Here is a 25,532-nt window from a genome sequence, read left to right on the forward strand (position 1 = left end):
CTGTCACTTATGTATAAGAATATAACTACTATAATACTGTCCCCTGTGTATAAGAATATAACTACTATAATACTGCCTCCTATGTATAAGAATATAACTAATATAATACTGTCATTTATGTATAAGACTATAACTACTATAATACTGTCCCTTATGTATAAGAATGTAACTAATATAATACTGCCACCTACATACAAGAATATAGCTACTATAATACTGCCCCCTATGTATAAGAATATAACTACTATAATACTGCCTCCTATGTACAAGAATATAACTACTATAATACTGTCCCTTATGTATAAGAATATAACTACTATAATACTGCCTCCTATGTACAAGAATATAGCTACTATAATACTGCCCCCTATGTATAAGAATATAACTACTATAATACTGCCTCCTATGTACAACAATATAACTACTATAATACTGTCCCTTATGTATAAGAATATAACTACTATAATACTGTCCCTTACGTATAAGAATATAACTACTATAATACTGCCACCTATGTTCAAGAATATAGCTACTATAATACTGTCCCTTACGTATAAGAATTTAGCTACTATAATACTGCCCTCTATGTACAAGAATATAACTACTATAATAGGGCCCTTATGTACAAGAATATAACTACTATAGTATTACTGTTACTACTATAAATATTGTTTTGGAGGTAAACTTAATAAAATGGAGAAAGACAATAAACTTTATTGAGCTCACAAGACATCTTGCATACATGCACTAGTCACTGAGCGTGTCAATTAAATACTTAGCAAGTCCCATATCTCAGGGGGGGCGGGTGGTGTGTGGGCATCCAGAGGTGGGTTGCTTAAAAATTAACTCCACAACTCCACCCTAAGAAAGCTATAGGCTTTTTTTTTTTTGCTTAGTGTTCTCATCTATCAGAGTTACCTGTAGTGCTGAGGTGACAGGCTGGAGTCAATGTAGCCGAGGTTGAGGGGCCAATAACCTCACTGGGGGCATTTGCTGGAAGCCAGCCGTTGTTTGCTGATGATAATGAGACTTTCTAAAGCCCTGATAGATATGGATATGGCTGACTACACTGAGGCTTTGGACCCGGCTTACACAACATTGGAATTTGAGAACATGCAAGTGCTGGCCATAGGGAACGGTAAGAGACTCTCTGTAGTTGCACATCTGTAGGTAATGATGGGTGTAGTAGTGCCTTATTATTGTGGAGGCAAACCCGAGCACCTAGGTGCCACCAATTGAAAGAAAATGGCATATAATAACTTTCGGTGTTAATAGACAACCTTTACTATATTTCCTCTCTAGGACCTCCATGAGATAAATAGAGCCAATGATAGCTTCTTCTGGTGGGTTTAGTTTAAGACCAGCGATTTGTTTTCCGATTTCTTGCTATTCAAAATTGTTGGAATTATAATTTTAATATTTTCATTTTTTTTCTTCATTATTTTGTACACAAAAGCTCAGCAGACAATAATGATATATTGTTTCTGTAATATTATGGCCTGAATAATGTTATGAAAGCTTTTTATCTTTTGGCAAGGACAATAATTCATTCTTGAGTGGTGGAGATTGGGGGCTGTGAAGTGGACAGTTCTTTCTTTAGGTAAATAGGGGCCATGAAATCATCGGTTTTGACTGTTATCAGTTCCCACGTTAACATATATCCTCAGCTATATCCTAAGATTAGCCAGACCTACATAGAATGGAGGAAGAAATTAGTTTGCCTTAAAGTTGGACAGGCCTACATATACAGTATGTTGGTGCCAAATTCGTGAATCCTGTAGAGATGAAGTAGACTTTTAGGTGGCCTCATAATTATAATAATAATAATTTATATTTCTATAGCGCCAACATATTCTGCAGCATTTTACATTTCAGCCTTCTTAAATATACCACTAAATTAATGTACATGGCCTTCATCAAAATTATTTTCAATTTCATGATGTGATGGCAAAGCATCAGGACATGACCGGTGGGGACCTAAGCTCTGGCATTCCCAATATCCTGTTATGAAGGAATTGATTTGCTGATTTAGTGCTGCATCCTCTTCTATTTTTTTTCCTGATCAGCATCCTCCCTGACCATCCTCATCATCAATAGAATTGGGCCACGTCGCAGTTCCCATGCACAGCTGGTGGCTGAGGGACACTACAAGGGACAGCACTGTCGCAACTTGGAGGTCTCCGAGGTGAGACCGCTACCATCATCAAGTGTTGTCACTCATGACACTCATTTTATGAAATGGAAAAAGCTTTTTAATGGAATTTTGAAATGTTCTGGATCACCGTAAACCTCTCTGCCATCCATAGTCATAGTAAATTATATAAAATCGAACCCTCCTGGAGCAAGGCCTAAAAGTAAATCTGCTTCTATTGTCTCATCGGAGTTACACAACTCTAGTCTGATGACCCTGAAAGCTTCTGGACTTAAATGCCAAATTTAAGGAATGTTGTTGAATGTATACATAATTGCAACATCTGTAAAAATGAATATTTTTATCTACTTCTGGGCATGTGACAGAACATCACTGTAATTACAACTTCCACAAGAGTGGTCACTAACGTTGCAAAAATTCTTGTCCTGATCCTAAATCCAGTGGTGGAACTTGAAACGTGTGGGCAAAATGCGAGATATTCAACAGGGTCCCAATTATGACACCTCTTTAATAATATTGGTCGATTCATATAGATTGAAGGGACGTTTTTAGGCCGCCAAGGCTCCAGGGCCTAGGTGCAACTATAACTCCTGCACCCACCATAGCTATGCCCCTGTCTAGATATGGGCTGTAATAAATCCTTGCTATATTTTTGATACAAAGTTGCCATTCAGATAGACCTCTAAGGTTAAAGTTAGATGGGTCCCAGTATATTACCCAGCGATGACAGTCCAGGACTACTAGTATCTATTGAATTCAATATATGGTTTTTTTAAGGGAAAATTGGCAAATTCTCAGCAGTAACAATAAGGGAGGGTATGTTCACAACATAAGGATATAAAAAATTGTTTGAGTTTTATCCAGAAAAGTGGGACAATTTCTTTCTCGCTTTTCATCCGTATACAATCTGTTTTTTTTTTAAGCAGCAGTTATTACGGTAATCAGAATTTCAACAGCACTCAGATTGAAAATATGGTTGTGTGAACGAGCCGAAACAAAATACTTTCTTTTTACCAATGACTATATTCATTAATGTAGATTATAAAACAATAACGCCATCTTACTGACCAATGACAAGCACTGAAAAAGTACTAAAATTAGTTGTTCTGTTGGAAAATTAGATGATTTCCCTGTAGATCTAGGTCTTAAAATATAGACCTCGTGATTAAGGCTCATTCAGAAGTCAATTATTCTCGTATGCTGAAAACAGGACGGATTTTCTTCTGTGTTTGGTCAGTTTTTACCATTATAGTTTCATCAGTTTTTCCTGTGTGCAAAAAAAAAAAAACTAGTGAAGATTTCTCATGCTTCTTTTATCAAACAGTCTGTGATGTCATCCAAGTGCTGACCCATAGACTTGCTTTGGGGAGTTTGATCTGCGACTCAGATCAAAATTGGACATTTCTCCGTGTTGTGGTGCGGAACACTGAGTAACCAAAAATACAAGGGCATGTGAACAGCCGCAGAGACCTTAATAGGTATCAGTTCTATCAAAGGAAAGCGAGGACAGAAATGTTCCAAGGAAAAATTGTTGTTTGAATGCGGCCTTAAAAATTGTGTCTTCACCGTGACTGACATGATGGGGAGGAAATGACTTCACGTGGAGTAAGTTGACTTTTCTCCTGCGAGTCCTGCTTCATGGTTTCATGCCAATGGATGGGTTTGGAATGTCAGGGAGCAAAAGCAGAAAAAAGCAAGAAAATCTGAGGTTCACTGCATTGTCCAGCCTGAGTACATAACAGGTTTATGAGGTTATGTAACAGGTTGTGTCAGCCACACTGAAGGACATGTATCTGAGTCAACAATATTTTTAGGGTATGGCCCTACATGGTAACCTGGAAGGTGACATGTCAGACTCATCAGTGCAAGATATAAAAAACAAGCAATTCTGTTACAAGATAGCCTTGCTGCAGTTTGTACTGCTGAGGAATAAGTTTTTTGGTTTCTTGTCATGGATTTGCAAAAGAACGGAGAGCAGACTTCCATCGATGACCATCGGATATCCTGTGGTCAGATTACTTGTGGCTTTAAATCTGCATGAAAAAAGTCTGGACATACCCTCAGTTCTAATAACGGCATACCCTTCACCACACAACGATGCTATCCATATGTCATACTGATGACTGTCATTGGAATAAAAGGCATGAACCTAGGATAAGTTCACAGGATGTCTTTTTCAAGTGGATTCAGTCTAAAAAAAAGTATTAAAAACACAAAGAATTAACATAATGTACAGATATGTAAAATAACATGTTCCGTCTTTTGTCACTTCTGTTAACTCTGAAGACACTTTGGAAAACCACGTTGTCCTAAAGCGTCTTTGCCTTGGAAATAGACGCTGTGTGCACGTACCCTAAAGAAGAAGGCTTGACACCTTTCACAGCATAATTGGGATAGTGAATAACTGGATTGCCCTTGGAAGGAAAAAACTATTCTAGAGCATCTTCTTTTAGGACTCTTCATTGTACTCTTCCTTTGTTATTATTGGAAATGTATGAACAAATTGACAAATAGTTTCACCAATTGTGGTTGTGTCCCTTTAGGGCCAGTGCAGATGGCCTTAAGGCCCTGTCACACTAAGCGACGCACCAGCGATCACGACAACGACACAACCTGGCAAAGATCGCTTGTGCGTCGCTACATGGTCGCTAATTAGCTGCCAAACAGGCAGATCTCCTAAACGATGTAGCAGCGATCAGCGATCTGTATAACGACCTCGGCGGTCGGTGTTTTAACGATTCAACCTAGTCCCGCCTGCGCCGCAGAGATATGAGTCGCCAATGAGGTCGCTCGTCGTTTATAAAGGGGTCAAACTCAGTGATTCAGGCGCACCAGCGGGACGCCAACGATCAAAAAAACGGCCCAGGACGTTCGAGCACGATCAGTGACATCGCAGCGGGGGCCACATCGCCGCTGCATGTCACACATAGTGACAACGCTGACGATGTCGCTGTTGCGTCATCAAATCGGTGTCGCTTAAGCGATATCTCTAGCGATCTCGCTAAGTGTGACGGGGCCTTTAGATTCTCTCAAAAAATGAAAATGAAAAGGAGGCCAATTATTCACATGACACTCTGATCAAACTCTGATAAGGGTGTAATCATAGAGTCATCTGATTCTCTTGGATAAGGAGAAGGTGGAGAAAAGAAATGTCTCCATTGTGCCAATCCGTGGCACTCAGACTGCACTGAGATATCATCCGAGTGCAGTCCAATGGTTTCTACGCACTCATTGACTTGCATGGCCGAGTGCGACCCAACTGTCTGATCAAACTCTGGCATGGAGTGATTTTTTGCTTGAACAATCTCTGTCCAAGGAAAAAAAAACTGACATGTACATGGCCCCAGAGACTAAAGGCCCCGTTAGACATAGCGAGATCATTAGCGAGATCGCTGAAACGTCACAGATTTTGTGACGCAACAGCGACCTCGCCAGCGATCTCTCTATGTGTGACACATAGCGGCAACCGGCCCCCCGCTGCAATATCGCTGATCATGCTCCAATGTCCTGGGCCATTTTTTGATCGATGGTATCCCACTGGCCAGCGCGCATCGCTGTGTTTGACGCCATAACAACGATGAGCGACCTCGCTGGCGACTCAGAACTCACGCTATCGAGGTCTGAGTTATCAGAATAGCTGCTGTGTGACAAGGTCGTTATATGGATTGCCATATCGCTGCTGCGTCGTTGAGTAGATCTGCCTGTTTGACAGCTTACTAGCGACCATGTAGCGACGTACCAGCGATCCTTACCAGGTCGTATCGGGATCGCTGGAGCGTCGCTATGTGTAATGAGACCCTAACATTAGTTCGAATGCAATCTGATGGTTTGTCCATACAGTCTGATATTATTCTGTTGGTGCTGACAGAATCAGACTCAGCACATGCTCCCTTGACAAGTGTGTTGCTAACAAGCAAGCTGTAAAATTACATGAGGAATAACAAAAGAAAAGCACTGAACTAATGCCCAATGAAGACTGACATTTTGAATGACACTCTTAATGAAGGTTGCGCTGGAATAAGATGAGCCAAATTTATAAAAAAGGCGTGCACCTCTTTAATGAAGTTGGTTCATCTTTCAATTGCCGTGCATCAGAAATGTACACCAGTCGTAACATATTCGACTTTTGTAGCGTAAATTATGATGAATTTGTCAGAGGGTGCTCTGGCCACTCCCTGTCCCTTCCGAAATCTACCCACTTTTTAAAAAGTCAGTGGAGCTGGACAAGACCCCTATTATAATGCCCAAAATCGCAAAGGTTTTTCGCAACATTGTGCAAAAAGTTTGTAACATTTCGAGCAGATTTACGCCAGAATTGTGGCAAAAACTGCTTGACAAATTGGAGCCAAAGTTCTAAGTAAGATACTCCGACATTGTTGCTTTGTGTGGAATACAAGTATTTAGTAAAATAGGCTTGTAAAGAAAGCAAACAGGTCCTGTTTGAAAATGTTTGTCCAATGTGGCCAAACATAAATACCTGGACAATAAACAGATTACAGTGTCCTTCTGCTGGGGCTTCTAGTGATTAGCTACAATGTGTGGGCAAATCTGATAGTAAGTGTCTAATTTTCTTGCACTGCCCCCGCAGGTGAGGAAAAGCATTACACAGTGCTTACTAAAATTAACACAGAATGGGTCAAATCCACCATAGTGAAACTGTTGTAGTTGATATAAGATAAGGGTTGTGATGTGATGGGGGTCAAACGTCTTGTAGAATTCCCAAATAAGGTAAGTAAAATTGTTTTTGTAAACTATTGTGATCCACTCTAATCCCATGAACTGGGGTGCATTGACCCTTTACTGGAAGAAAGGCCACATTCTATGTTAAGAAATAGGAGTCTAAAAACACCTAAAAAGTGAGCACAAACACTTTTCCACCATAAATGGAGAAGTGGGCATACCTGTTTTGGAAACTGAAGGGCACCACAACAGTTACACAGTATCTCCATTAATTAGGCAATTAATTGGGCATTTCCAATCTATACTCCATAAATATCTTAAGAGGGAAAATCCTTTGAACGGCTTGATCACAAATGGACAACTTGCCACATGGGGATATGGCTGGATTGATTGGTCCACTTTTTAGGAGTATTTTGCTCAGCAATTTTCGTGCCAACATTCCAGTATTTGCAGCAGATTTGTGCTGAAAATACTGAATGTGTGCACACGCCCTTATCCATTATACTGACAAATGAGGACTTGGTCTTATGGCTTCATGTGTGGTATGTTTGATCATGGATTAGCTAAATTTCCAACAAAAGCCTACATTGGTCAGGTCTGAGGACCTCTACTGCTGCAGGAGGTCGCACCAAAGTCTGCCACATCTAGGTGCTTGTCTGTTACCACCTAGATGCCTCTCTTGGTCACTGAGAAGGTATTCTCAACCACCACAGAATTCCTATAGTCAAGGCCATGGTGTCCTGGGTGATTAGAGCTTTCACCCCATGATGAACATGTGACACAGGTCCTTGCATCGGATAACCGCTACCACTGAGCAGAGTAGTCTTTAACTCCTTAATGACCTCTTTTGGTCATTATCATTAACAGGCCTTATGCTGTAAACAAATCTCATATCCTGGCTGTTAATTTACTGCTGGAAGGCCGTGATAGACTTATCCTAGCTGTCATCCCTATGGTAAGCCTATCACAGCACTCACAGTTTCCCGACTCACCTCTAACTTGAAATTTTGAGAGTGGAGAGATGGAAACCTGCTGGAAGAGCTCATGTAGAAAAATGTCCCCTATTAAAAAAAAAAAAACAACATACTTTATAATATATATTTTTTTTAAGACTCTTCTACTAGGGCTAGGGACAGAGTAGTAAAATAATTACATTAAAAAAAGTGATGAAAAATTATAATAATGTACATCCTTTCTTTTTTTAACATTTTTGGTTGTTATGCAAATAATGGGGTTTTGAATGGTTTGTTCTATGTAATTATACAGAGATCATGAATATGGAGGACTGCCTGGCAGCAAGTTTACTCATCCTCTAAGGATAATCTCCTATTGATAAATCAGTGATTTTTAGCTAAACTACAGCAAACAACCCAGTATGTGACACATCATTGGAATCAGAATCTTTCTCTGCTCTCAGATTTGTTGGAAGATACCTGGTGACAGAGACTCTGTAAGGATACTTTCACTCTTCAGTTTTTTAGCATAAGGCACAATGCGGCGAAATTTGCAAAAACCGGATCCGGCGCCGGTTGCCACCGGATCCGGCTTTTCTCTCATAGACTTACATTATCGCCACATTGCACCGGTTGGCCATGCGTCGCATCCAGCTTTTGCCGAATCTGGCAAAAAGTGACGGTGCGGTGTCAGGAAAAAGCGCTATATGTAACGTTTTTTTCCTGTGCCGGATCGCTTTTTTAAACAGTGAGTGCATGCCCGGAAGATTTCCTCTGGCATGCATGTTAACCCCTAAAGGGTCAAAAAATCTCTCACTCTCGCTTTCGTTCTCTCACTCTCTCTCTCCTTTCCGGAATCCTGTTGCTTTAAATTTCTGCAATTGGTAACTGAAAACGGGTCCGTCAAAAAAAATGGTCCGGTGTATCCGTTTTTGCTCAAAGAGAGACGGATCCATTTTTCCCATCTTTGCTGGATTTAAACTGACATCAAAAGCCTGAAGTGTGAAAGTAGCCTAATGCAACTGACCCACTGCTCTGAAGAGCGCCAGTGAGTCAGGAGGAAGCTGCGGCTGTCCTCCCAATGGTCTCAAAACATTCCTGTGTCCTCTGATTGCTTGGCTTCCTCTGATATCTCGGGTGCTCTGCACCTTTTGCTCAGCTTTGCTTCCCTGCAACTCTCCTTTCCCCTGAAATAACTCTCTTCACTCTTTCCCTTTAGCTACAGGGTACAGTTGTACTGTATAAAATGACTAAATCATTTTATGCAGGTCTGTAACTACTCAGGTACACCTCGATCTGTGCAGACATAGATGTGACTGTTGTAGGGCCCAGTACAGACTTTACATCAGGGCCAAGAAACATGACTATGTGCATACGGTATTTTAACGAGCAGGGAACATGCAGTTCCTTTCAGAACGGACCATAACAGTTGTCAACTTTAAAGGTTGTTTATAGGTTTTACGAGACATGGCATCTGAAAGCAAAACTATTGTGGGCAGAAATACATCTTTTTTTTTTCATTTATAATAAAAGAAAAATCTTGAGTCTTGTTCCAAGAAACAAGACGCATCAAAGGGAATCTGTCACCTATTTTTTCGCGTATAAGCTGCAGCCACCACCATCAGTGGTTTATCTACAGCATTCTGTAATGCTGTAGATAAGCCCCCGATGTAACCTGAAAGAGAAGAAAAAGAGACCAGACCACGACACCCATCGGACCCGGACCGGGCCCGGACCGCCCCTGGGTGAGTATAATCTAACTCGTTTTTCTTCTCTTTCAGGTTACATCTGGGGCTTATCTACATCATTACAGAATGCTGTAGATAAGCCCCTGATGGTGGTGGCCGCATATTATATATGAAAAAATAGGTGACAGATTCCCTTTAACTCTTTAGATTCTCTTAATGATACTGATCATGTGAGTGCAATCACACAGAACAAAGCACTGGTCAGAGAAGCCCCTCCCACTGTCGCCACTCTCAGCCAACCAGACAGGCAAAGAAGAGTGGCGCTTTTTCTTGCTCTTTTCTAAGTAGTTCAGTTTTTGTCAGACCTTGTAAAAACACCTTTAATTTAATGAGTCCTGTCCTAGTAAAAAAAAAATGTTTTAGCTTCTTATATACAAATGAGCCAATGTTTTCTTGTTTAACTCTTTAAAGGCCCCGTCACACACAGCGACATCGCTGATTTTGTGGTGCAAAAGCAATCTCGCCAGCGATATCGCTGTGTGTGACATGCATCAGTGACCGGCCCCCCTCGCCGAGTATTGCTGATCATGCAGGAGTGTCCTGGGTCATTTTTTGATCTCCCGCTGGTCAGCACGCATCGCTGCGTGTGGCAGCGAGAGAGCAACGATCAGCAAGCTCCCAGCGCTGTAAGCAGACTCTGGGAGCTGGTATCCAAGGTAAATATCGGGTAACTAAGCGCGCGCGTCGCTTAGTTACCCGCTGTGTACCTTGGATACCTGCGTGCTCGCGCTGGGAGCTGGTATCCAAGGTACACAGCGGGTAACTAAGTGACGCGCGCGCTTAGTTACCCAATATTTACCTTGGATACCAGCTCCCAGTACCAGCACGCAGGTAACCTAGGTACACAGCGGGTAACTAAGCGACGCTCTCGCTTAGTTACCCGATATTTACCTTGGATGCCAGCATCCTCGCTGGTCCTGATCGCTGGTGAAATCTGCCTGTTAGACAGCTCACCAGCGATCATGTAGCGAGGCGCCAGCGATCCTGACAAGGTCGTATCGTTGTCGGGATCGCTGGTGCATCGTTTAGTGTAACGGGACCTAAAGGATGTGAGCTAGTAAGATACCTATCCTGTGGATAGGTGATAACCTATAGATCAGTGGGGGTCCGACCTATGGAGCTCGCACCAATTGGCAGAACAGGGCACTCATCCTGGTTAGACGGGGATCAGTAGTGAGCATGCTCAACTAAGTGCTATGTGCAAATTTATCTACAGCACCTCCACAGGGAAAATTTAGTATTACACAATTTGGGCTGTGAAACGCCTGAGAATACCAGGTCTTCCACATCTACCTTCAGTATCCAGTATAGCAAGTATTGACTGTATAACATTACCTATTCAGTCTGTAATAAATTACTTTTGTCCCATAGTTAAAAATAGAACAAGGTTAGAGTAATCTCCAAGATGTCAACTCAACATAAGTAAGCCACTAGACTGTCTACAACTTCTCTCCCCTCCTCCTCCACTCAAATATATACAGCTATCCAGCAAGCCACAAGCAAACAAAGCCTATCTGTAATACTACAACACCCTGATGGACTCAGTTTGTAGCATACGGTTGATTTAAATTCAATAAAACGTAACAATCATATTGTCATATTTGATTTGTACTCTGACACTATTTTTAGTCACACCGGACAGGTTCTTACGTATTCCTGGTTGTTGCAGCATGTTAACAAGCATTGCTGGCTTTCTATATGACGTCCATGGGTCGCCCCGTCTCGCCCAGGGCAGCGGGGTACTCGGTACCGGGCCGGTGTCAAGGTGGGAATGTGTCACATCAGCAGTGACCTGGTCCGTGGCCCTGGGCGCCCAATATCAATGGCGGTGATGTTAATGGTGTAATAGTTTATTTGGATAGTTTGTGATGCCACCAGTGGTGTTTGGCAAGTAAGATGTTGAGCCAATGCTGCATGCAGATCCGCTGGGACTGATGGTGTGGTGCTGCAAAGATGGTGTAGCTCCCCACAGGTGGAGCTGTAGTCCCAGGGCAGTGTAGGTGCAATGGATGAGGAGAGGCGCAGAATGGTATAGATGTTGTTACCCAGGTGTAGCGGTGCTGGAATGACTGGAGGACACCAGGGTGTGCGGTTCCAAGGCTTTACTCACTGTTTGCAGTTCACACACATGCCCACCTCCGTACTGTGTTCTCCAGGTCAGGGCTCCAGCCAACCTCCAGGCCAGATAGGGTTCTCCCTTCCACACTCCGCCAATATGTACCTTCATTGAGCGACTCCTCCAATGCGCCTTTAGGTGCGAAGCACTCCAGTACTTAGTTACCCTGGAATGCCTCTCTCTAGGTGTTCCTAGTCTCTACTTGTATGACAGACAGCTGTAGCTTGCTTCGGGGACTCCTCACTGCATCCCAGCTCTCTATTCAGTTGCTGTTGTGTCCCAAGTCTATGATGGGAGCAAGGCGTTAGTGGTTCACTACTCCTCCGGTGTCTGTGGCTGGACATAAAGATCCAATCAACCTCGGGGACTGGGCCCCGGCCTTTGCACTCTGGACTGGAAGGGTTCTCTATCTTTCTTCAACCAGCTTCCTAACGTCCTTCTATTCTCCTTCGTTACGATCTGTTCTATCTCTCTTATGGAAGGCTAGGTTAGCAATCTTATCAGTCTCTTTCTCTGTCTTTCTCGTGCCAGCAGCCCAGATCACTGGGACCTACTGCAGCACGTCCTTCAGACACCCATCTTCTCTCTACCACTATCCAACTCCCTCTAACTCTCACTCTTCCCACTCTTTTATATCATCTCACTTCACCCGCCTCCCAGCACATCTCGTGTTACAAAGCAGGGTTCCACGAGGGGTGCTCTGCTAACCCCCAGCCTGAAGCTGTTAGGTGGCCCCACTGAACTATCCTGTGTTGGAATGCAGGTGTGGAGTGTGGTCAGGAGTTCCCACCTTACCTGGATGGTGGGGCACTACACCTTAGGAGAAGGTGCAGTACCTCTGTGGCGACTGAAGCCTTAGGGGCGCCACACCCACATCTGTACAGTTAATTAGAAAGGTAATATACTGTATCTTTCAGATCTATCGCACCACATCCTAGTTTCAGTATATGTTTTTATTGGGAGTTTCCAACTAAATCCCCCCAATATGGAATTCAGACACACTCCAGATAGAACCGTTGACTTCAATGAACCAAATGGAGTCCAAAATATGAAACTTTGTGGAGTGTGTACCGTATGTCATATGTTAAAGAAGAACATTTTGATGGTGAAGAAAAATGAGAATATTTACTGATATTTGCTGGATCAATGTTTAGCTTTGCTGATTCAATATGGTTTATCAACCACAAATGTGGACATACCATTGACCCTGGAAGACACCTTATTCTATATTTGACCATGGTGGAGCTTCCCATTGAAGAGAAAATCTGCCAACATTTTGTAACTGCTTTCTAGCAAAAGCAGACATCAGTGAGGCTAGACACTTTGCCTATACGTTACATCAATGGTGGATTCTGCTAAAGAAAGAGGTATCCACCAACAAAATTAACAGGATTTGATTTTGGGCCAAGTTGATTTTGAAGAAACTCTCTATTCCCATGATGGTCAAATTACTTGTGAAGGAAGATCTACCATTGCAGTCTTTTTGGTTGTCAAGACTCTAGAAGACTTCACGCCAATATACCTCAAACTATTGGTGGTCCTGTTGAAGAAGAAAATGTCTATCTGATTGAACATTCAAGAGAGTCTATAATACTCCATGCCCATACAAATTAGATGTTTGGTAGATCCTGCTAACGAAGGAAGAATCAACCAACATAGTCTGTCTCAGGGTTCCCCAACTCCAGTCCTCAAGGCCCACCAACGGGTCATGTTTTCAGGATTTCCTTAGTATTGCCCAGGTGATACTTGCATCACCTGTACAATATGAGGGAAATCCTGAAAACATGACCCGTTGGTGGGCCTTGAGGACTGGAGTTGGGGAACCCTGATCTATCTGATTTTCACAAAAAGACGGCAACAGAACAGTCTAGAAGAGTTTTTACCATTAGATAATTGGTTGATGCTGCCGAAGAGTAAAGAACCTATCAACAAAGATGTCTACTTTTGGTGGACAATAAGGTAGACCAACCCTGTTGACATTTCATCACATAGCTCCTGCCAAAAAAAATTTACCAACGTGATCTATCTGATTGCTGTCCACAAACAGTTTGCATCCATCTGAATCTAGAAGATCCATTCCTCATGCTTAGTAGACTTATGTGCGTCCTGTGAAGGAGGGAAGGATACTATTAATAGGGTGATAGGTTTCGAATGTTAGTTTGTTTTTGATTAATATTTCCTAGGTTTGAGCATACAATGTCAATGCTTATGTTGCCATCATTGATAAACTTTATCCTACAGGCTAATAATTACTGTCAGATATATCTCAGACATGGGGCATGAAGTGGTGGTACATGTTTTGCTTATCCGTTACCTTTCTGTACCCATGTTTCTTATTTGGTTAATTTTTACTTATGATCTGTATGACATATGATTGTTCTGCAGGGTGTTACATAGTAAAAGTAGTTGACAGCTTAGGGCTGTACTGATTTAGGGTGCGGTCTGGTATTTTGTTTCTAGTTTGTTGGCTCATGGGTAATTAAATCGTAGCATTTATAGAACTGTCACAAAGGTGCTTGGATACAAAGACGTCTACATTTTTTACAAAGCAAAAACTTCAATGGGTAAAAATCTTGTTCTTACTTTATAGTAAAATAGGCCCTACAGTGGAAAAATGAAAATGGGACTGCTGTCTGCTGCTTGTTTAACCCCTTAGTGACCAAGCCAATTTTGTCCTTAATCACTCAGCCAAATTTTACAATTCTGATCAGTTTCCTTTTATGTGTTTATAACTCTGAAACGCTTCAACGGATTCCACTGATTATCCGATTTTTTTTTGTGACATATTGTACTTCATGATAATGGTAAAATTTCTTCACTGTGACTTGCGTTTATTTGTAAAATAAAAATGAAAATTTGGCAAAATTGTTGAAAATGTTGCCATTTTCAAACTTTAAATTTTTATGCCCTTAAATCAGAAAGATGTGTCACACAAACTAGTTAATAAGTAACATTTCCCACATGTATACTTTACATCAGCACAATTTTGGAAATATAATTTTTTTTTTTTCAGGAAGTTATAAGAGTTAAAAGTTAATCAGCGATTTCTCATTTTTCAAACAATATTTACAAAACCATTTTTTTAGGAACCACATCATATGAAGTTACTTTGAGGGGTCTATATGTCAGAAAGTACCGAAAAGTGACACCATTCTAAAAAGAAGGTACGGTACTCAAAACCACCACCATTTTTTTCAGGAAGATGACGCGGTGGGCTGGGGGTGTGGATTAGGACGCAGTGGGGGATGGCGGAGGTATCATAGAGTCTTAGGCAGAGAGGGGGGCATCATGTCTCTCTCCTCTGACATGTACATCATGTCAGAAGAGAGATAAATCATTGTAACAGCAGGCACACTTTTTTGTGATCGCCATTACTCACTGAAAAACGACGATCACGTAATCGAGGACTGGAAAATCTGTCCCTGATCATGCTAACCCCGGTAGCCGAGACCTCAGAGATTTTCCGACTCTGGGGGGTGCTATAGCTTTATTCCCGATCACCGTTTTAAAACAGTGATGAGAGAATAAGGCTCCTTAGCGGCCGCCGTATTAATGCCTATCGGTGGTCGTTAAGGGGTTACCATCACAATGGGTTAAGGGGGTATAGTACATGTACATGTCCTCATTCAAATGTTCCTATTCAGTAACTTCATGTGGCAAGGAAATGGGCTAGCCTAATCTGGACTCCCCCACCACCTACCACTGGTTCCATAGGACATTAAAGGTGTCCATAAACCTTAAAGAGGCTGTGTCACCAGCAAAAGTGACTAGTTTTTGCTCTTATTTTATTCCCACTGCTCCCCTAAGTATATAAGTTTTTTTGTCTATTTTTGTTGTTTTTAATTTGACATTGCGGTTACAGAGATAAGGGCTTTTTCATTTAGTGCTAATTGTTATGTTCTTTAACAATGGGGCATGGCTCACAGGTTAATTATGCAGAGCATCCTAAAGACAGGACTCCCAAAGAATATGTGAGCTATACCCCTTTTGTTAAGTCTATTAAAACTAGGATTAAATTAAGGGCCCATATCTCTGGAACCAAATTGAGGATTAAAGAATTACAATACAAAACATGGCATACTCAGGAGAACAGCAGGAATAAAGTAAAGGCCCCGTCTCACATAACGAGATCATTAGCGAGATCACTGAAATGTCACAGATTTTGTGAAGCAACAGCGACCTCGCCAGCGAGCTCGCTACATGTGACACATAGCGGCGACCGCCTCCCCCACTGGATATCGCTGATCGTGCTCGAATGTCCTAGGCCATTTTTTGTCGCTGGTGTCCCGCTGGCCAGCGCGCATCGCTGTGTTTGACGCCGACAAGCGACCGCGTTGGTGACGCAGAACTCAGAGACGCAAACGTGAGTCGTCAGAATAGCTGCTGTGTGACAAGGTACCAACGAGCGCCGAGGTCATTATACGGATCACCGCATCGTTGCTGCATCGCTGAATAGATCTGCCTATTTGACAGCTTACTAGCGACCATGTAGTGACGCACCAGCGATCATTACCAGATCGTATCGTTGTCGGGATCGCTGGAGCGTCACTATGTGAAACGGGACCCTAAGAGCAAACCTGGCTACAGGTCAGGTCACTTATCTAGCTACCTCTTCAGTCTCCATCATATACAGTACATGGAAATGGATAGTAGGAAAGTCCAACCGTTTTTTGGATAAAAAAATTTCAAAACCTTTATTTGTAGACTTCCAAAGATCAGGATATTCCCAGGACTCTACGAAAAAATGGCATAAGAGTTTTTTCTCTGACTTTCGAACTGAAGCTCAGTTCTTACTCATGGATTAATTGTAATCCGTTAGTATCAATCATCAATTCTAAATGCGTAGGAAAGTCCTTACACATTTTCTCATAAAGAACTGGGAACATCCTGTTTTAAAAATTAAGATTTTGCTATTTTTTTATCCAAAAAATGACAGGACCTTCCTACTTTCCATTACCATGTCACCACTGAGCAAGTGTGGTTTTTCATCCTAGCTGAGGATTCCTGGCTACCTCAGCGTGGGTGAGCTGGATCATGCTTTTTTTTCCTGAATCATATACATATGATTCATATACAAAAGACTTGGGTATACTAATAGATCACAGACTGAATATGAGTCAACAGTGTGATGCAGCAGCAAAAAAGGCAAATGCAGTTCTAGGATGTATTAACAGAAGCATACAGTCTAGATCACGTGAAGTCATTATTTCCCTCTACTCCTCTTTGGTCAGACCTCATCTGGAATATTGTGTCCAGTTTTGGGCACCACATTTTAAAAAAGACATCAACAAACTGGAACAAGTTCAGAAAAGAGCGACCAGAATGGTGACCGGTCTGCAAACCCTGTCTTATGAGGAAAGGTTGCAGGATTTGGGAATGTTTAGTTTGCAAAAGAGAAGACTGAGAGGAGACTTAATTGCTGTCTACAAATATCTAAAGGGCTGTCACATTGTAGAAGGCTCAACTTTATTCTCATTTGCACAAGGAAAGACTAGAAGCAATGGGATGAAACTGAATGGGAGGAGACACAGATTAGATATTAGAAAAAACTTTTTGACAGTTAGAGTGATCAATGAGTGGAACAGGCTGCCATGAGAAGTGGTGAGTTCTCCTTCAATGGAAGTCTTCAAACAGAGGCTGGACAGACATCTGACTGGGATGATTTAGCGAATCCTGCTTTGAGCAAGGGGTTGGACCAGATGGCCCAGGAGATCCCTTCCAACTCTACGATTCTATGATTCTATGATTCATATGCATGTACAGCCTGGGTAGTTATCTCCCAGCAGATCATGAACCAATGTTGAAATTCAACAAGGCTGATCCTTGTCTTCCACCACATCATATATTGAAGGGGAATTAGGAGCCTTCCCCCCGATTTATAAATGATTGTCTGCTGGTTCCTTTGGAATCGTCAGGTTCAACCAACTTTTGTTAAAGTGTATAGGGACCTGTAAAATCTACCTCAATGGTTTGTGCACAAATGTAATTGGAATATGAAATATCAAATTAGATAGCCTCTAACATTTTGATATAATAGTTTCCCATTCAAACAAACCTAGGAAGTTGTCCGGTTCAGAAGATTCAATTGCCAAAGTCACCCATTAAGAACCTTTATCTATAAGTGGAAACAATCTAATTCTCTCGATCACCTGTGGAGGTGCAGAAGAGCAGTTGAACAATACAGGTTTCTTCTTAGCTTACAGCTGATCTTTGGGTGTGCAATGGACGATCTGTGGCCATCTTGTTACCCAAGATCCATTCTACAGAAAAGGAATTTTCTCAAATGCACCAACCCATTTTAGAGAGCAACATGGATGGGTATGAGGTACCACCAGCACTGACAATGGTGGTCTCCATAGGAATAATGAACTCCAGTGTTGTCACTGAAAGCTAAAATATTACCAGCGTTTACTTGAACAATTAACACATATGTGACCACATCTTTGATTTTCCAAATTTTACCACTCCATTGTTTATTTGAATACTAAAAAATGTATATTTTCTCTATCTTCAGATACTTCACCATCAGAAGTGACCAGTCTCAATGCTGCAAACAATATTGGTGTTAACTCTTTATGTGCAATTTGCGGTGACCGAGCGACAGGAAAACATTACGGGGCTTCCAGTTGCGATGGATGCAAAGGCTTTTTCAGAAGAAGCGTCAGAAAGAATCACATGTACTCATGCAGGTAGGGTGGAACAATATATAGAGCAATTTACTGAATGAAAATGGGTTAATCAATAGATAGGTGAGACATATAGGTCCTCTCATAAATTCTTTAGCAGTAGGACTTCCTAATGAATCAATCGATCGGAAACGCCAGTCTTCAGTGGAGCTGTCTCTTCAAGTGATTCTCTCCAGCAATAGGCTTTTATGATATCTCAATGAAAATGAGGTGAAGTTTAGGAAATCACTGAGCACTTTCACCCTCAAGTTCCAATAACTCAATATTTCCAATGGAAAACCATGCAGGTGATCCAGCCATAATTGGAAACAGGTACAGTGGCTGGTAGGATACATTGTGTGGTCCTTTTCATGGCTAAAGTAAAAAAATACAACCTGAAAAACTCATGCATTAAGGTACATGATTTGATAAATATATTAGTCCTTGTCAGATGCATACAATTGTAACCTAGCAGCATATCAAGGACACCAGAAAAGGAAAAACCAGGGACCATGTAAGGACCAAAGACCCCATATCAACACTCACACTGGCGGCTTCATCAGGGGTCTCATTTTCATGAACATGATGTCCTATATGTTTTTCTTTGATTATACGCAGCGGAACGTTTGTTTTTCAATTGGATCATATTTTAAGGCCCCTATGTACTAGATTAGATGAAAGGAGTTGCCTGTGTTTAGATTTTACTCCTCTGGCTTTCTCTGTGTAAAAATAACAAAGTCAACCTCACTTACCTCCTCTTGCTCCAGTGCTACCTCTCCCCTGCTGCACTAGGACTTTGTTGACATGGCTACAGCAGTGGTGATGTCATATTTACAGCATGTGACCACTGCAGACAATCACTGAGTTTAACAGTCCTGTACCATTCACTTCAGTGCTAGTAGTGAGCCCAGTGATCGGCAGTAGACATGACGTCACTGTTGCAACCATGTCAACAAAGACTTGAGCAGCAGCGGAGAGGAAGTGCTAGAGCAGAAGGAGATGTTACACCTTTTAGAAGTGGAAAAATCACTTATAGTCAGCCGAACCCACTAATTTTGATTGGTTTGGTTGACTGTCTGATGACTCTCAACTACAGATGTTGTCAGGAGAGAGGTGGATCGGACATGTTGAGTTGCACAACCTGATCATTTAGTTTTGATGGAGATAAGCCACTATGAGAGATGTCTGATAGGGCGTTACTTCCCTCTCCACATTGAAAATAGATGAAAACTTGGCTGAGCTGAGCATGTATGTATATGAAGGAGTTAGGAGAAATACCGTAACTGTCTGATGAACGAGTGCCTGGATGACCCATTTCTAAGGTGTATGATCACCCTTAGGATTAAGTGCTTTTCTTTACAATGTCTCTTAACACATTCATGACATACAGTGGGTACGGAATGTATTCAGACCCCTTTAAATTTTTCACTCTTTGTTTTATTGCAGCCATTTGGTTAAATTCAAAAAAGTTCATTTTTTTTCTCATTAATGTACACTCTGCACCGCATCTTAATTAAAAAAAAAAGAAACAGAAATGTAGAAATTTTTGCAAATTTACTACAAAAGAAAAACTGATATGTCACAAGTATTCAGACCCTTTGCTCACGCAGTCATATTTAAGTCACATGCTGTCCATTTCCTTGTGATCCTCCTTGAGATGGCTCTACTCCTTCATTGGAGTCCAGCTGTGTTTAATTAAACTGATAGGACTTGATTTGTAAAGGCACACACCTGTCTATATAAGACCTCACAGCTCACAGTGCATGTCAGACCAAATGAAAATCATGAGGTCAAAGGAATAATAATAATAATAATAATAAATTTTATTTTTATAGCGCCGACATATTCCGCAGCACTTTACATTTCAGAGGGGATTTGTACAGACAATAGACATTACAGCATAACAATAATCACATACAGTAGATTACAAATACCAAGAGGAAAGAGGGCCCTGCTCGCAAGCTTACAGTCTATGAGGAAAGAGGGAGACACGAAAGGTGGGTGGTAACAGTTACCCTGATTGTATGGACCAGTCATAATGTTAAGTGTGTAACAGTACAGACACAGAGGGCTAATGGAGGCATAAAGCATGTGGGAACATGATGCGGGGAACCTGGTTATGGTAAAACTTTTGGCTCTGCCACACAGGGATAGATTAGGTTAATGTGTTGGGGTGGTAGGCCAGTCTGAATAAATGCGTTTTCAGGACACGCTTAAAATTGTGGGGATTGGGGACTAATCGTATTGACCTGGGAAGTGCATTCCAAAGAATTGGCGCGGCACGTGTAAAGTCTTGGAGACGGGAGTGGGAGGTTCTGACTATTGAGGATGCTAATCTCAGGTCATCAGCAGAACGGAGGGCGCGGGTAGGGTGGTATACTGAAACAAGGGAGGAGATGTAGGGTGGTGCTGAGCCATGGAGGGCTTTGTGAGTGAGGGTAATAAGTTTATACTGAATTCTGGAGTGGATGGGTAGCCAGTGTAATGACTGGCACAAGGTAGAGGCATCGGTGTAACGATTGGTGAGGAATATGATCCTGGCTGCAGCATTCAAGACAGATTGGAGGGGGGAGAGTTTGGTAAGAGGGAGACCGATTAGAAGAGAGTTACAATAGTCGAGACGAGAATGAATAAGAGAAACAGTAAGAGTTTTTGCAGAGTCAAAGGTAAGAAAAGGTCGAATTCTAGAAATGTTTTTGAGGTGCAGATGACAAGAGCGAGCCAGTGATCGAATGTGGGGGGCAAAGGAAAGCTCGGAATCAAGTATGACCCCAAGACAGCGGGCCTGTTGCTGGGGAGTAATAGTGGAACCACACACAGAAATGGCAATGTCGGGTATAGGTACATTAGTAGAGGGAGGAAACACCAGGAGTTCAGTCTTTGACAGGTTCAGTTTCAGATATAGTGAGGACATGATATTAGACACAGCGTTTAGACAATCGCCGGTGTTTTCTAGAAAGGCTGGCGTGATGTCAGGAGAAGAAGCGTATAATTGGGTGTCATCAGCATAGAGATGGTACTGGAAATCAAATCTACTGATTGTTTGACCAATAGGGGCAGTGTACAAGGAGAAGAGGAGGGGACCTAGAACCGATCCTTGGGGGACCCCAACAGTAAGGGGAAGATGAGAGGAGGAGGAACCGGCAAAAGATACAGTAAAGGAGCGGTCGGAGAGATAGGAGGAGAACCAGGAGAGAACGGTATCCTTGAGGCCAATGGAACGGAGCATAGTGAGGAGGAGCTGATGATCCACAGTGTCGAATGCTGCAGAGAGATCCAAGAGAATTAGCATGGAGTAGTGACCATTTGATTTAGCTGTTAGCAGATCATTAGAGACTTTAGTGAGGGCAGTTTCAGTGGAGTGTAAAGAGCGGAAACCGGATTGGAGAGGGTCGAGAAGAGAGTTTTCTGAGAGATAGCGGATAAGACGGGAGTGGACCAGGCGTTCCAGGAGTTTAGAGATGAAGGGAAGATTAGAGACAGGTCTATAGTTAGCGGCACAGTTTTGGTCGAGGGATGGTTTTTTAAGTAGTGGATGTATGATGGCATGCTTAAATGAACTGGCCAAGGAGCTCAGAGACAGAATTGTGGCAAGGCACAGATCTGGCCAAGGTTACAAAAGAATTTCTGCAGCACTCAAAGTTCCTAAGAGCACAGTGCCCTCCATAATCCTTAAATGGAAGAAGTTTGGGACCACCAGAAGTCTTATTAGACCTGGCCATCCAGCCAAACTGATCATTCATAGGAGAAGAGCCTTGGTGAGAAAGGTAAAGAAGAACCCCAAGATCACTGTGGCTGAGCTCCACAGATGCAGTAGGGAAATGGGAGAAAGTTCCATAAAGTCAACTATCACTGCAGCCCTCCACCAGTCGGGCCTTTATGGCAGAGTGGCCCGATAGAAGCCTCTCCTCAGTGCAAGACATATGAAAGTCTGCATAAAGTTTGCTAAAAAACACATGAAGGACTCCCAGACTATGAGAAATAAGATTCTCTGGCCTAATGAGACAAAGAGAGAACTTTTTGGTGGTAATTCTAAGCGGTATGTGTGGAGAAAACCAGGCACTGCTCATCACCTGCTCAATAAAATCCCAACAGTGAAACATGGTGGTGGCAGCATCATGCTATGGGGGTGTTTTTCAGCTGCAGGGACAGGACGACTGGTTGCAATTGAAGGAAACATGAATGAGGCCAAGTACAGAAATATCCTGGATGAAAACCTCTTCCAGAGTGCTCTGGACCTCTGACTTGGCTGAAGGTTCACTTTCCAACAAGACAATGACCCTAAGCACACAGCTAAAATAACAAAGGAGTGGCTTCAGAACAACTCTGTAACCATTCTTGACTGGCCCAGCCAGATCCCTGACCTAAACCCAATTGAGTATCTCTGGAGAGACCTGAAAATGGCTGTCCACCAACATTCACCATCCAACCTGATGGAACTAGAGAGGATCTGCAAGGAAGAATGGCAGAGGATCCCCAAATCCAGGTGTGAAAAACTTCTTGCATCATTCCCAAGAAGACTCATGGCTGTACTAGCTCAAAAGGGTTCTTCTACTCATTACTGAGCAAAGGGTGTGAATACTTATGACCATGTGATATTATAGTTTTTCTTTTTTAATAAATTTGGAAAAATTACTACATTTGTGTTTTTTTCAGTCAAGATTCGATGCAGAGTGTGCATTAATGAGAAAAAAAATGAACTTTTTTGAATTTACCAAATGGCTGCAATGAAATAAAGAGTGAAAAATTTAAAGGGGTCTGAATACTTTCCGTACCCACTGTATGACATACATTTACGTCATAGGTCGTGTCCCTGACATTGGTGCAGGTTTGCATCTTTCCTTTCAGATGATGGCTGATTTATTTAATCAACCATCATGTGCCTCCAACAGTCACTGTAACCTGTTAAATGCTGCTGTCAATCTCTGCGTGCGGTATTTAACACATGATAGCATGGGGAAAACTTTGTTCCATGCGCCTTTTGGCGCAACCGTGACGTGATCACTGGGTGCTGATGAGTTGCCATCACAGCCAGGGGTCTGCTGAAGACCTCTTTGCTTGTCATGGTGATTTTCTTGTGAAAGCCAACGTTTAGTGGGCATTCATAGGAGATCATAATTTTTACTATACATAGCAGTGCTAGTAGTATAGTACAAGCGATTGGACAATTTAACAAAAATACACACATTTGGTATCGCTGCATTTCATCTATATAAATATAGAATAAATTAATCATATTGATAAAGGCCGTGACAAGAAAAAAAAAAAAACTCCAGAATTATGGGGTTTTCCACCACAAAATTGCAATAATATGCAATAAGAGGCGATAAGACATTGTATCTACCCAAAAATTGTATCATGAAAAACGTCCACTCAGGGTGCAAAAAATAAGCTCTCAGACAACCCTAAAAAAAATATGTTTGGTATATGCGTAAACGTATTGACCTGGAGAATCATATTGCTAGGTCAGTTGCACTGTATAGTGAAAATGGCAAATAATACCCCCCAAATATGGTGGAATTGCATTCTTTTGCAGTTTCAACTCACTTTAAATTTTTTCCAGCTTTCCAGTGCATCACATGATGAAATGAATGGTGTCATTTAAAAGTACAACTTGTGCCGCAAAAAACAAGCCCTCAAAAATTTTTTGTGGATGGATATATAAAAAAGTTATAGCTCTTGGAAGAACAGGTGGAAAATGAAAAATTGCCAGGTCATGAAGGGGCTAAGCCCCCAATACACATTAGATGGCAGTCAGCTGAATGATGCTGCAGCTGATCGTTGGATCAGTTGGCAGCCTTTTCGACTAGTTCTCCCATGCAGGGCCAGCGTTTGGACCAGGCAGATGCCTGGGGCCGCCACCTACAAAGGGGGCCCCCTGCATCTGCTGTCCATTTTGAAGTGCCCAGAGGGTGTACAGCAGTGAATAATGCTGTGCATTGCGCTGTAGTCCGGAGCGTCTGTGTCTCGCAAAGCCCCTTGAGCCCCCCTGTCTCTTTCTCCCTGCAGTCAGGTTAAAAGTTGAGAGTGAGGGGGAGGGGCCGATTACAGCACAGTGACAGCGCAGGAAGATGCCTGAAGCTCTGTATGTCTCCTCCTGAGTCCTGATCATGGCTGCTCCTAGCACTGTCCTGAGAATGGATATGCCTAAGTGAAACCACAGAACCTGGTAAGAGCAGCAATAACAGGTCAGAGTGCAGTGATTTCCTCACTGTGGTCCCAGAGCTCTGTGCTGATCGCTGTAGGATCAGGATTCACAGCCACATACAGCAGTGATCAGCATCAGCTCTGACCACAGTCAATAAATCACTGCTTGTAATGTGACAGGGCGACCTCCTGTCCCTACTGTCTGGATGACACAAGACAGGGATATTGTCTGCTGAATCAGGGGATTCATGATATAGAAATAAATGAATTCCCATGTGAAATAATAAGGGTAAACCATACACACATATATAGTACAGGTGTGCATAGGAATCAGTGTTTCTGGTGCATTTTTTTTGTAGCCAAAGCCTCTCTCTTGGCAGTAAAAACACTGCTTTCAAAACACCCATTTTTTAGGTTATGTGCAGACGATCCAGAAATGGCGGCACTTTGAACGCAGCGGACATGTGCTCCATCTAAAGTGCTGCCATCTGTTGAACACAGGTGATTACGCGTGTGGTCACTGAACCGTGCGGAATCGCCACGTCCAATACATGGTACGGGTGAGATTTCTCTTGCGGAGACTCGCGTCTATGCAAGATAAATTGACATGCTGTAGTCTGGAGAGTCGTGCCGCATGTCCATCTCTGCAGGTGAATTGCGGGCGTATGTGGACGCATAGTGGACATGGAATTTCTAGAAATCCCCTCCACTGTGCTGTAACATCTGGCGGTTGCGGGTTGGATGCTGCGGATGTACGCAGCATCCAGAGTTTACTGATTGCGGACACATACCCTTAAGGGCCCGTCACACTAAGCAATATCGCTAGCAATATCGCTGTAACGTCACTGGTTTTGTGACGCAGCAGCAATATTGCTAGCGATATCGCTATGTCTGATACTTACCTCCGACCCGCTCCCCCGCTGGTTATCGCTGATCACGCGAGAACGTCCTGGACCGTTTCTCGTCATCAGCTTCCTGCTGGGCTTCCTGCTGTGACGAAGAGCGACGCGTGGACGTGGGCGGGAGGACGTCAGGATCGCCGCGTCTGACAGGTAAGTAGTGACCCCCCGA

The 25,532-nt window shown here is 42.4% G+C and overlaps 1 protein-coding gene across 2 annotated transcripts in view; it reads left to right on the forward strand.

Moving 5' to 3' along the window:
* Positions 1-25,532, forward strand: part of HNF4A (hepatocyte nuclear factor 4 alpha) — a 193,956-nt gene that overhangs the window by 147,896 nt on the left and 20,528 nt on the right. The window contains exons 1-2 of one of the 2 annotated variants that reach the window (XM_073582423.1): positions 983-1,138; positions 18,164-18,338. In XM_073582423.1, coding sequence (XP_073438524.1) covers positions 1,018-1,138; positions 18,164-18,338 — 296 coding nt within the window. In that variant the 5' untranslated portion in view covers positions 983-1,017. Of the gene's footprint in view, positions 1-982; positions 1,139-18,163; positions 18,339-25,532 lie in introns of those variants that run through there. The other variant, XM_073582422.1, reaches the window with a different exon arrangement.

This window comes from Dendrobates tinctorius, unplaced genomic scaffold (assembly GCF_039654945.1).
Source record: "Dendrobates tinctorius isolate UK_male_01 unplaced genomic scaffold, ASM3965494v1 ptg000071l, whole genome shotgun sequence".
In the NCBI taxonomy this organism is placed as follows: Eukaryota; Metazoa; Chordata; class Amphibia; order Anura; family Dendrobatidae; genus Dendrobates; species Dendrobates tinctorius.